At 37.3% G+C, this 14,067-nt stretch overlaps 1 protein-coding gene across 4 annotated transcripts in view; it reads right to left on the bottom strand.

The window, feature by feature from the left end:
* The window catches only part of ZMYM4 (zinc finger MYM-type containing 4), a 175,596-nt gene that overhangs the window by 20,394 nt on the left and 141,135 nt on the right, over positions 1-14,067 (bottom strand). For all 4 annotated transcript variants that reach the window (XM_068539487.1, XM_068539484.1, XM_068539485.1 and 1 more), the window contains 3 exons: positions 11,789-11,842; positions 11,205-11,384; positions 10,693-10,787 (listed from right to left, as the gene is read on the bottom strand). In XM_068539487.1, coding sequence (XP_068395588.1) covers positions 10,693-10,787; positions 11,205-11,384; positions 11,789-11,842 — 329 coding nt within the window. The remainder of the gene's footprint in view (positions 1-10,692; positions 10,788-11,204; positions 11,385-11,788; positions 11,843-14,067) is intronic.

Raw genomic sequence — 14,067 nt, 5'->3', positions numbered from 1 at the left:
TATTTTAAAACCTTCCCATAAAAAAAAATCCAGACCCAGATGGCTTCACTGTTGAAGTCTACCCATGAATTAAAGTAATTATATAAACTGTATTTCAGAAAATAGAAGAGGAGGAACACTAACTCACTTACGTTACTATTATCCTGACAGCAAGGCCAGATAAAGTCATCACAAGAAAACAGATCAATAGCTCTTTTAAACTGTGACACTTAAAACCTTAACAAATATTAGCAAACTGAATCCAGCAACATATAGAAGAATAAAAACATCAAAAGAAAATAGTGCTCATCCCATAAATGCAAGGTTAGTTTATAATTTAAAAAATTAATGTATTTCACCACTTTAAAAGACTCAGAAAAGAAAAACCAGATGATCATCTCAAGAGATCACCTGACAAGGTTCAAAACACAATCAAAAAAACTCTGAGCAATTAGAAAGAGAAGAGAACTTCCTGAACTTGATAGAGGTCATCTATGAGAAACATATAGGTAACATCATACTCAATATTGTAAGGCTGAACACTTCCCTAAAATTGGGAGGAGGCATGAAGGTCTGCACTCATTACTTATATTAAACATTGTACTAAAGATCCTTGTTAATGCAGTAAATCAAAAAAAGAAAGAAAATGCACTAAGATTGTAAAGGAAAAAGTGAAACTGCCTTTATTTACAGATAATATGATTGTGTAGGTAGAATATCCTAAGGATTTCAGTTGAGCAAAATCACCATATATAAACTCAATATACAAAACCATCTCTATTTCTACGTCAATGAAGAACACTAGAAAAGAAAATTTAAAAATAATGCTATTCACAACAGGATCAAAAATATATTAAAATACTTATTAGATAAATTTGACAAAGCATAAGACTTGTAAAATGAAAAATACAAAACACTGTTGGGAGAAATTAATATAATCTGAATAAAGGTGAAAGATACCATCTTTATGGATTGGATGGCTCAAAGTTGCTAGGATGTCAATTCTCTGCAAATTGATCCATGGATTAAGAACAGCCCCAATCAAAATTTCAGCAGACTTTTTTGTAGACACTGACAAGCTGATTCCAAAATGTATATGGAAATTCAAACGAAACCTTTGAAAAAGATGAACAAAGATGGAAGACCTACACACCTATTTCAAGACTCACTGTAAAGCTACATTAATCAAGTCAGTTGGTACCGGTACAAAAACAGACATGTATATCAATGGAACAGAATAGTTTCAGAAACAGACCAAGACATATATGGTCAGTTGACGTTAACAAAAGTGCCAATGTAACTGAAGGGGAAAAGACAGCGTTTATAAAAGTGGTTCTGGAACAACTGTATATCCATACACACAAAAAAATGAAATGTGACGCCTTAACTTATACATAAAAATTATCTCAAAATGGATCACAGAAAACATAAAAGGAAATTATAAAACTAGGAGAAAATGTAAGAGAAAATCTTAATTACTAAAGTTAAGCAAAGATTTTTAGACGGGATAATAAAAAGCACAAATTATAAAACAATAAAAACTGATAAAGTGGACTTCTCAAAAGTAAAAAGTTCTGTCCTGGTGTGGGTGACCAAGATGGCAGAGCAGGAAGACCCTGAGCTCCCCTCCTCCCATGAGCACACCAAAATTATTACTATGTACAGAGCAACTTTCCATAAAAACGACCTGAAGCCTAGCAGAAAAGATCTTCTACAACTAAAGATATAAAGAAGGAACTACAAGATGGGTAGAAGGGGGCAGAGACACGGTATAATCAAGACCCACACCACCAGGTTAGGTGACACACAAATGGGAAGATAATCACAATTGCAGATGTTTTCCCCAAGAAGCGAGCGGTCTGAGCCCCGTATAGGGCTCCCCAGTCCAGGGCTCCTGCACTGGTAAGATAAACCTCCAGAACACTTGGTTTTGAAGGCCAGCGGGGCTTGTTTTCAGGAGAGCCAGAGGGTTGTAGGAAACAACAGACTCCCACTCTCAAAGGGTACACACAAAATCTCACATGATCTGAGACCCAGGGCAAAAGCAGTAATTTGAAAGGAGCCTGGGTCAGACCCACTTGATTTTAGAGAGCCTCCCAGAGAGGCAAGAGGAAACTGGGACTCACCCTGGGGACAGAGATGCTGGCGGTAGCCATTTTGGGGAGCTCACTCTACAATGAGAACACTGCTGCTAGCAAGCACCATTTTGGACTCCTCCCACTAAGTTAAATGAGAACTGGAACCAGCCTGCCCACCAGCCAGTTGCCACCAATCCTGGGACGCTTGAGGCCAAGAAGCTAGCCAGCTGGGGACACAGCCCCAAACACCAGCAAGTTTGCTGCCTTAGGCACCCACGAGCCCCCAGCCACCCCGAACAAGGCTCTGCCCACCAGTGGGTAGGCACTAGTCCCAGGACCTCCTGGGCCCTGGCCTTGCCCACCAGCAGGCTGACACCAACTCTAGGATCACCAGAGCCCCACAGCCAGAGATGCTCAGGAGCAGGCTCTTCCCACCAGTGTACCAACACTAGCCCCAGGATACCATGGGACCCAGACCAATACATCCACAAGCCAATACCAGCTTCAGGAACCAGGCTCCCCAGCCAGAGACCCTGGGACCCAGCTCTGTGCACCAATGGAACAGAACTAGTCCCAGGATACAGCCGCACCCACCAGTGGTTGGCACCAGCCCTGGGATCCCATGAGCCCTGGCCCTGCCCACTAGAGAGCGGACACTAGCCCCTGGGTATACCGCAGCCCTGTAGCCACCTGTGTCAGGACCCAGCCTGTAACCCAGTGGGTCAAAACCAGGCCGAGAACACCCACCCTCCACCCAGTCCCACCCACCAGCAGGACGGCACTAGCCTGGGAACTCCTCAGGGCTCTGCAGCCAGCTGCCTCATGACCTGGCCCTGCCCACCAGTGGGCCAGCACCAGGACCAGAACTCCCCAGGCTGCAGCCAACCACACCAGAGCCGGAGGCCTCTGCATTAGGCAGGGTCTGCCAATCAACCAGTCTGGGACTTTCTGGTCCCAGCACGCCCACAGTAGTCAGCCATGCTGACCATGCTCACCAGCACGCTCACCAGCACGCCCACAGTAGTCAGCTTGTCGTAAGGGCCAATGCAGTGCATATACAGGGCACCCCTAGAGCATACAGCTCTGGTGACTAGAGGGGAGTCTGCTGCTCAGCCCCGCAGAATGTCTCTTACATAAGGTCACTTATCTAAGATTGGTAAACAGAACCAACCTATGAAATACATAGAAATAAAAACAAAGAACTAGGCAAAATAAGGCAACAGAGGAATATGTTCCAAAGGAAGCATTCTACCCAATAAGACTGCAAGGTAATGACTGTAAAGATGCACAAAGAACTCAGAAGAAGAATGAACACAGTGAGAGGTTAGAAGTTTCTAACAAAGAGTTAGAAAATATAATGAAGAAGCAAACAGAGCCAAAAAATACAATAACTGAAATAAAAGGAATTAACAGTAGGTTAGCTGATACAGAGGAACAGATCAGCAAACTGGAAGACAGTGTAGTCAAAATCACTCAAACTGAAGAGAAAAAACAAAAAGAATTTTAAATAATGAGGACAGTTTAAGAGAACTCTGAGACAACTTCAAGTGTACTAACATTTGCATTGTAGAGGTCCTGGAAGAAGAGAGCACAGAAGGAGCAGAGGACGTATTTGAAGACATAATAGCTGGAAACATCCCTAATCTGGGAAAGGAACCAGACATCCAAGTCCAAGAAGTAAAGAAAGTCCCAAACAGACTCAATCCAAAGATTTCCGCTCAAAGACACATTATAATTAAAATAGCAAACATTAAGGATAAAGAGAGAATTTAAAAGCATCAAAGGAAAAGCAACTAGTTACATTAAAGGAAAATCCCATAAGGCTATCAGCTGACTTTTCAGCAGAAATTCTGCAGGCCAGAAGGGACTGGCACCATATATGTAAAGTGATGAAAGGGAAAAAACCTACAACGAAGAATACTATACCCAGCAAGCCTTTCATTCAGATTTGATAGAGAGATTAAGCGTTTTTTACAGACAAGCAAAGCTAAAAAAAATTTAGTACAATAAAACCGGCTTTATAAGAAATGTTAAAGGGAATTCTCTAAGCAGAAAAGAAAAAGTAACAACTAGAAAAACGAAAATTAAAAAAGGAAAAATTTCACTGGTAAAGACAAACATACAGTAAAGATGGTAGATCAGTACTATCTACTAGAAAGATTAAGACAAAAGTAGTAAAATTATCTATATCCATAATAAGTAGTAACGAGTACACAAACCAAAAAACGTAAAATATGTCAGAAACATTAAATGTGGGGAAGGTAAAAATTCAGGGTTGGTAAAATGTATTCAAAATTAAGAGATCAGCACTTAAAATAATCATGTAAAACATAAATAGACTGGTATACATAAACCTCATGGTAACAACAAACCAAAAATCAGTAATAGATACACACACAAAAAGAAAGGAACCCCAAAATAACACTAAAGATAGTCATCAAATCACAGGGGATGAGAGCAAAACAAGGAGGAACAAAAAAGAGCTACAAAAACAACCACAAAACAATTAACAAAATGGCAATAAGTACATACCTATCAATAATTACTTTATGTGTAAATGGACTAAATGCTCCAATAAAAAGACACAGGGTGACTAAATGGATACAAAAACAAGACCCATAGTGCTGCATAAAAGAGACTCACATCAAATCTAAAGGCACACAAAGACTGAATGTGAGAGGATAGGAAAGGTGCACCTAAATACATAAAGCAAACATCGACAGGTATAAAGGGAGAAATGGACAGTAACACAACAAGAGTAGGGGACTTTAAAACCTCGCTTACATCAATGGACAGATGATAAATAAGGAAAATAAGTAATGAAACACCAGCCATAAATGACACATTACAAGAGATGGATTTAATAGCTATATACAGAATAAACACACACACACACACACACACATGTTTGTATATATATATAATATTTCACCCAAAAGCAGCAGAACACACATTCTTTTCAAGTTCACATGGAACATTCTCTAGATCACTTGCTAGGCCACAAAACAAGTCTCAGTAAATTTAAGAAGAGTAAAATCATATCAAGCATCTTTTCCAACCACAATGCTATGAGACTAGAAACCAAATACACGAAAAAACTGTAAAAAACACACAGCACAGAAGACTAAACAATATGTTACTAAACAACCAATGGGTCACCAAAGAAATTAAAGAGGAAATCAAGATATACCTGGAGACAAATGAAAATGAACACAATTATCCAAAATCTATGGGATACAGCAAAAGCAGTTCTAAGAGGTAAGTTTATAGTGACAAGCCTACTTAAGGAAATAAGAAAAATCTCAAATAAACAACCTAACCTTATACCCTAAGGGAACTAGAAAAAGAAAAATAAAACTGAAAGTTGGTAAAGGAAAGAAATCATAAAGATCAGAGCAAAAATAAACTAGAGACTAAAAAGCAATAGAAAAGATCAATGAAATCAAGAGCTGATCTTTTTAAAAGATAAGCAAAGTGGATAAACCTTCAGCTGGACTCATCAAGGAAAAAAGAAAGGTACAAATAAATTTTAAAAAAAAATGAGAAGAGAGAAGTTACAACAAACAACACAGAAATATAAAGGATCTTAAGAGATTACTATGAACAAATTATACACCAAAAGAACCACTTAGAAGAAATGGACAAATTTTTAGAAATGTACACTCTCCTAAGACTGACTCAGAAATACACAGAAAATATGAACAGACCAATTACTAGTAATGAAATTGAATCAGTAATCATAAAACTCCCAACAAACAAAAGTCTAAGACCAGACAGCTTCACAGATGAAGTCGACCAAACATTTAGAGAAGAGTTAATACCTATCCTTCTCAAACTATTACAAAAAATAGCAGAGGAAGCAACACTTATGAATTCATTCTACGAGGCCAGTATCACCCTGATACCAAAAGCAGACGGCCATAAAAGAAGACAATTACAGGCCAATATCACTGATGAACATACATACAAAAATCCTCAACAAAATATTAGCATACCAAATTCAACAATACATTGCAAGGATCACATACCATGAGCAAGTGGGATTTATCCCAGGGATGCAAAGAATAATTTGGTATTTGCAAACCAATGTGATACACCACATTAACAAACTGAAGTATAAAAGTCGTATGATCATCTCAACAGATGCAAAAAAAGCCTTTGACAAAATTCAACATTCATTTATGACAAAAATTCTCCACAAAATGGCTATAGCGGGAACATACCCTAATGTAATAAAGGCCATATATGACAGACCCACAGCTAACATCATATCGAATGATGAAAAACTGAAACAATTTCCTCTAAGATCAGGAATAAGACAAGCATGCCCATTCTGCCACTTTTATTCAACACGGTATTGGAAGTCCCAGCCACAGCAATCAGAGAAGAAAAAGAAATAAAAGGAATCCAAATTGGAAAGGAAGAAGAAAACTGTCACTGTTTGCAGATAACACCATACTATACATAGAAAATCCTAAAGACACCACCAAAAAGTTATGAGAACTCACCAATGAGTTCAGTAAAGTTGCATGATACAAAATATACAAAATCTGTTGCATTTCTATACACTAACAACAAACTGTCAGAGAAATTTTAAAAACAATCCCGTTTACAATCACATCAAAAAGAATAAAACACCTAGGAATAAATCTAACGAAGGAGGTAAAAGACCTGACTCAGAAAGCTATAAGACAATGATGAAGGAAACTGAAGATTAAACAAACAAATGGAAAAATATACCACTCTCGTGAATTAGAAGAATATTGTCAAAATAACCATACTACCCAAGGCAAACTACAGATTCAACGCAATAAAATCAAAATACCAATGGCATTTTTCACAGAACTAGAACAAATAATTCTAAAATTCATTAGGAAACATAGAACACCCATAATAGCCAAAACAATCTTGAGAAAAGAGAACAAAGCTGGAGGTATCATACTCCCTGATTTCAAACTATGCTAAAAACTACAGTAATCAAAACAGTATGGTAGTGGAACAAAAACATACACACAGATCAATGGAACAGAACAGATAGTCCAGACAAACCTATGCTTATATGGTCAATTAATCGATGACAAAAGAGGCAAGACTATATTGTACAATGAAGAAAAGACTGGCTCTTCAGTAAATGGCATTGCGAAAAGTGGACAGCTACATGGAAAAGAATGAAACTGGACCACTTTTTCATACCATATACAAAATTAAACTGAAAATGGATTAAAGACTTAAATGTAAGACCTAAAACCATGAAAGTCCTAGAGGAAAACACAGGCAGGAAACTTTGACGTCGGTTTTAGTAAAATTTTTTGGGTCTGTCCCCTCAGGTAAAGACAACCAAAGCAAAAATAAACAAATGGGACCACATCAAACTAAAAAGATTTTGCATAGCAAAGGAAACCCTTAACAAAATGTAAAGGCAACCTACTGAATGGGAAAGGATATTTCCAAATTATATATCTGGAAAGAGATTAATATCCAAAATGTATAAAGAACTCAATATCCAACAAACAAACAAACAAAAAATGGAATTAAAAAACGGGCAGAGGATCTGAATAGCCATTTTCCCAAAAGGGACATACAGATTGCCAACAGACACACAGAAAGATGCTCCACATCACTAATCATCAGGGAAATGCAAGTCAAAACCACAATGAGATAACGCCTCACACCTGTCAGAATGACTACAATGAAAGGGACAAGAGATAGCAAGTGTTGGCGACGATGTGTAAAAAGGGGAACACTCATGCACTGTTGGTGGGAATGTAAATTGGTGCAGCCTTTGTGGAAAACAGTATGGCGCTTCCCCAAAAATTAAACATAGAACTACCATTTGATCCAGCAAGTCCACTTCTGGGTATTTTTTACCCAAAGAAAACAAAAACACTAATTCAAAAAGATATATATGCACCCCTAAGTCCACTGCAGCATTACTGACAACAGCCAAGATATGGAAACAACCGAAGTGTCCTAGATGAATGAATAAAAAAGATGTGGTGTACACACACACACACACACACAGTTACATACAATGGAATGATTACTCAACCACAAAAAAGAATGAAATCTTGCCATTTGTGACAGCAGGGATGGATCTAGAGGGTATTACGGTAAGTGAAACAAATCAGACAGAGAAAGACAAATACTATATGATTTCACTTATATCTGGAATCTAAAAAACAAATGAACAAACATAATAAAACAGAAACAGAATTATAGATACAGAGAATAAACAACTGGTTCTCACAGGGGAGGCGGTTGGGGAGATGAGAGACATAGGTGAGGGAGATTAAGAGGTACAAACTTCCAGTCACAAAGTAAATGAGTCATGGTTATGTTATGAAATGTACAGTGGGAATACAATCACACAATTATAATCATGTAATATCTTTGTATGTTGACATATTGTAACCAGACTTATCCTAGTGAACATTTTGAAATATGCAGAAATGTTGAATTAGTATGTTGTGCTCCAAGAACTAACATAGTATTGTAGGTCAATTATATTTCAAAAACAAACAAACAAATTCTTAGAAAAAGAGATCAGGTTTGTGGCTACCAGAAGCAGGGACTAGGGGGAGGGAGACTGGATGAAGGTAGTCAAAAGGCGCAAATTTCCAGTTTAAGTAAGTACTAGGGGTATAATGCGCAACATGATATACATAATGAACACTGCTCTGTGCTATATATGCAAGTTGTGAAGAGAGTAAATCCTAAGAGTTCTCAAAGTAAGAAAAAAAATTTTTTTAGTTTCTTTAATTTTTTATCTATTATGAGATGATGAATGTTTACTATCTTACTGTGGTGATCATTTCATGATGTACGTAAGTCAAATCATTATGCTCTACACCTTAAACTTAGTGCTGTTATGTCAATTATATCTCAATAAAACTTGAAGAAAATAAATAAATGAACCATGGAAATAGGGAAGAAGTTGTTTTTCACTATTAAGAAAATAAAAATGAAGTCACAGAATAGAAGGAAAAGTCATATTCGATAAAAGAATTATATCCGTAATAAAAAACACAACTCAATGACAACTAACCCAATTTAAAAAATGTGCAATAATTCTGAATACACACTACATCAAAGATACACAAAGAGCAAATATACATTTGAAAAGATGCCCACATATTAGTCACAAGGAAAATACATATTAAAGCCATAAATTAATACCACTACACATTTACTAGAATGGCTAAAATTACAAATTGACAATACCAAGTGTTTTAAGTAGTGGAGCAGATAGAACTCACAGACTGCTAGTGGGAATTCAAAATAGTACATCAACTTTGGAACACATTTTGGCAGCTTTCTTACAAAGTTAAAAATACACATAAGACCTAGCAATTCCACCCCTAGATATTTTTTCCCCAAATGAAAACATACATTCTTCACAAAGATTTATACTAGAATGTTCACAGCAGCTTTATTTAAAATGCTCAAAACTGGAAATAACCCAAATTTCCATCAGCTGTTAAACAACTATATAAACTGTGGTTTATCCATGAAATGAAATGCTCAGAAGTAAAAAGGAATGAACTAGTAATTCATGAAACAATATGGATGAATCTCAAAAACATTATGCTAATTGAAGGAATTCAAACACAGAAGAATAGAAATTATATGATTCCATTTATATGAAATTTTAGAAAAGGCAAAGCAGTACAATTTTGCATCAATCTGCAAAGCAGATCAGTGGTTGTCAGGAGCTGGAGATGAAGACTGACTGGCAACGGTAACAAGGCAAGTTTTTGGAACGAGAAAAGTGTTATGACTGTGGTGGTAGTTACATACTGAATACGTTTATCAAAGCCCATCAAATTGTACCCTTAAAATTTATGATTTTTTTTTTAATTTATGACTTTTTAAATGTAACTAACTCAATAGAGCTAATTTTAAAAAGAAGACTATTATTCTTTTAATTTTGGTATTGGAAAGCCCTGTCAACATGAAAAACATTCTTGTGAACTTCACTATTATAACTATACTACATAAAATAGTGAACCTCATTATTATGTTTAAAAAGCTAAATTTAGAGACTTTAAAAAAGAGGAAAGTGTGTAACGATTATAAAAAACAAACAGAAAAATCCTTTGATTATAGAAACAAAATAAAAAGTCCCTCCTGAAGAAATATAAAATAAAAGATACGGTTTTGACTTCAAAAAAACAAAAACAGGACTTCCCTGGTGGTGCAGTGGTTAAGAATCCGCCTGCCAATGCAGGGGACATAGGTTCGAGCCCTGGGCCGGGAAGATCCCACATGCCACAGAGCAACTGAGCCCGTGCGCCACAACTACTGAGCCTGCGCTCTGGAGCCCACGAGCCACAACTACTGAGCCCATGTGCCACAACTACTGAAGCCCATGTGCCTAGCGCCCGTGCTCTGCAACAAGAGAAACCACCGCAATGAGAAGCCCCCTGCACCGCAATGAAGAGTAGCCCCTGCTCGCCACAATTAGAGAAAGCCCACGCGCAGCAACGAAGACCCAACGCAGCCAAAAAATAAAAAAATAAAAAAATAAATAAAATAAAATAAATTAAAAAAAAAAAACAAAAACAAAAGCACAAAAATACAAGGTTGGAAAACAACAAAGAAAAGAAAATGCTAGAAAAATTAAGCTACTGCTTACTCTTCGTCTGGGCTGGGGGAAGCCATCTCTGTGTCGTCTTCTTGTTCGGGAACGTGCCTGAATTCCCTGTCCTTTATTCAGTGGGTCAAAGGATTCTATGATAACCAAGAGAAAGCCTAATGTGAGATAAATCACTCACAGACTTAAATAAACACTTAGGGTGAAGGAGGAAATATCAGGTAATCATCACTATATTCATTATTTTGTTTATGATAAAATATGGACTTTACTTATATACATAAGAAAACAAGGAGATACAGCATGTATAAAAACTTTATTAACAATCAAGAAAACCCCCTATATGATTACTGTGGGAAACTTAAAAACAACAACAACAAAAACAAATTAACCCCTTATAAAGAACAATATGGTATGAATTAATACCTTCAAAGGCAGGGACCATTTGTGCCCTAGATAGTTATCATACATTATAACTGCTTCATTATGCCAATTCAGAGTTGTACCAATCTTCTAATAAAGGACTTTCAACAGACAGGTTACACTGCACAAACCTGATGGAAAATCTGCTTCCAGATCCTGTTCAGTTTCCCCTTTTGAGAACTGCTTCACTTCTAAATCAGCCTCTTGCACAGTATTTGACTTTAAGGCATAATGATTTAATTCTTCCTCCCAGCTATGTGGAGTAGATACTGCCTCTGATTCAAGATCACCACTGTAAGTACTTCCTTGGTCTGAAATATACAGAAAAACAAACAAGCCCTCAAAATGAGATAAGATGCTTGACATACTCAGAAACCTCTCTGAAACCCTAAATACCAAAAAGTCAGGTATGGTTGCTGGACAATTCCATAGGTACACTCAAGAATGAAGTAACTTGTTCACCAATATCACAGAACTAGATTTATATTCTTGGTATACACTTTAGAGCATTATTTCAATTAATCCTTAAAACCAATATCTGAGGTAGCTTTTATTAGTCTCTTTACAAATTAGCACAAAATCATAGATGTCTGGTGCCCCCTACAAACAGTTAAAATTGCAAATATTAAATCCAAGGATGCTAATACTTTATGGGTTTGTATCACTAACAGAGGATAATATTTCTAAGATTCAAAATACATTTACAATTACAAACCTTTTTCAAATATCTTGGTGTCTAGAAAAAGCTCCTGTTCAGAAGTTTGGGATCCTAAAGAAAAAGAAAAGCACATAATAAGTCAATTTATAGGTATACAAAAAACAAACTGCATCTCAAATGAAATGACTGCACTAGGGAGGTTCTACGTAAATAGCCTTTATAGGCAGAAAAGAATGATTCATTAATAAAAGTCAGGCATTAGTGATAAATAGTTAAATTACAATTGATAACACTGGTTACACTTCTAGATTCCAAGCAGTATGAAAGAAGTCATGGCAAGAGAGACCTGTATTTTGGATTCTGTGCTATGTGAAATTCTTTTTTTTTTTTTTTTTTTAACCACAACAGACACACACACACAATACCGATTTACTCACAGGTTGACAAATCTGTTTTAAATTGCTTTTTCCTTCCCTAAATAAAATATACTTTACCATCCAGTGGAAAGCCAACAGACTTAGAATATAAACACATGAGCAATCAGCGCATGGAACTAAACAGAACAAAGTTCTATCAATTATAAACTACTTTAATTTTTTTTTTTTTAAGTTTTTGGGCCACACCATGCAGCATGCGGGATCTTGGTTCCCCGACCAGGAATTGAACGAGTGCCCTCTGCAGTGGAAGCGCAGAGTCTTAACCACTGGACCGCCAGGGAAGTCCCTATAAACTACTTTAAAAGTAAAGAGTTTAGGGAATTCCCTGGCGGTCCAGTGGTTAGGACCCGGAGCTTTCACTGCTGGGGTCCAGGTTCAATCCCTGGTCAGGGAACTAAGATCCCACAAGCTGCACAACGTGGCCAAGAAAAAAAAAAAAGGATGAAGAAAAAAGTAAAGAGTTTAAAGATTTAAAGTATTAAAAAAAAAAAGATTTTTTTAAAAACCAAGGAAAATTGTCTCTTTTCCCTGAAATCAAAGATAAATGAGCCAGATCCTTTCAGTTGGAATTAATTTCTCCCCCCTTTATATTTCTAAACCATTTGATTTTACTTACACTATGATGATTAAAACTATCTGTCTTGAAGCTAAGTCTTTAAAGTTTTTCTGTTTGACTCAACTGCAGACAAAGGCAAAGTCACAATATTTGTATAGAGGAAACATTTGATAAATGCTGACTATTAATGTGAATGGAGAAGCCAACTTAAAATGAGGTTTCTCATCAGGAATTGCTGGAACTTGCAAAATAAGTATCAGAAATTAGAAGATCAAGCATAGGTGCAATACTCTTTTTTTTTATAAATTTATTTATTTATTTATTTATTTATGGCTGCATTGGGTCTTCATTGCTGCGCATGGGCTTTCTCTAGTTGCAGCCAGCGGGAGCTACTCTTCGTTGCGGTGCGCGGGATTCTTGTTGCAGTGGCTTCTCTTGTTGCAGAGCGCGGGCTTCAGTAGTTGTGGCTTGCAGGCTCTAGAGCGCAGACTCAGTAGTTGTGGTGCATGGGCTTAGTTGCTCTGCGGCACGTGGGATCTTCGTGGACCAGGGCTTGAACCCGTGTCCCCTGCATTGGCAGGCGGATTCTTAACCGCTGTGCCACCAGGAAAGCCCAAGGGCAATATTCTAAGACTTTAAAATCCACATATAAATGGGTCAGAATTGAGATTATACACCAAAGAGCAAAATGAGACCAGAAACTTTGGGATAATAACAAAAAGCTTTGTACCCATCTCTCAGAGTATATCTGATTTAAAAACGTACTGGCAACACAACAGAAAAGTTGACAGTAGTTTTTTCAAATGCTGTAGTGTTCAGAAAACCAGCTAGAATGTATTACGCAAAATCAGAACCCAGTGGCTAGCTTTATAAAAACAATCACAGAAAAAACAACTTGTCAGGAAAGAGTAATTTCTTGGTTCATCAATGATATATGAAAAGGCCACTGTGGGCTTCCCTAGTACAACAGTGGTTATGAACCCGCCTGCCAATGGAGGGGACACAAGTTCGAGCCCTGGTCTGGGAAGATCCCACATGCTGCAAAGCAACTAAGCCCGTGCACCACAACTACTGAGCCTGTGTTCTAGAACCCACGAGCCACAACTACGGAAGCCTGTGCACCTAGAGCCTGTGCTCTGCAACAAGAGAAGCCACCGCAGGGAGAAGACCGTGCACCGCAATGAAGAGTAGCTCCTGCTCACCACAACTAGAGAAAGCCCGCGTGCAGCAATGAAGACCCAATGCAGCCAAAAATAAAATAAAATAAAATAAAATAAAAAAAAGAAGGCCATTGCAAAAATTCACCTATACATTTCAACTACCTTTAACACCATTTCCTTTCT

Source organism: Eschrichtius robustus, chromosome 3, assembly GCF_028021215.1.
Source record: "Eschrichtius robustus isolate mEscRob2 chromosome 3, mEscRob2.pri, whole genome shotgun sequence".
Classification (NCBI taxonomy): domain Eukaryota; kingdom Metazoa; phylum Chordata; class Mammalia; order Artiodactyla; family Eschrichtiidae; genus Eschrichtius; species Eschrichtius robustus.
The sequence above is the reverse complement of the archived record's forward strand: the minus strand, read 5'-3'. Positions and strand labels throughout refer to the sequence as shown.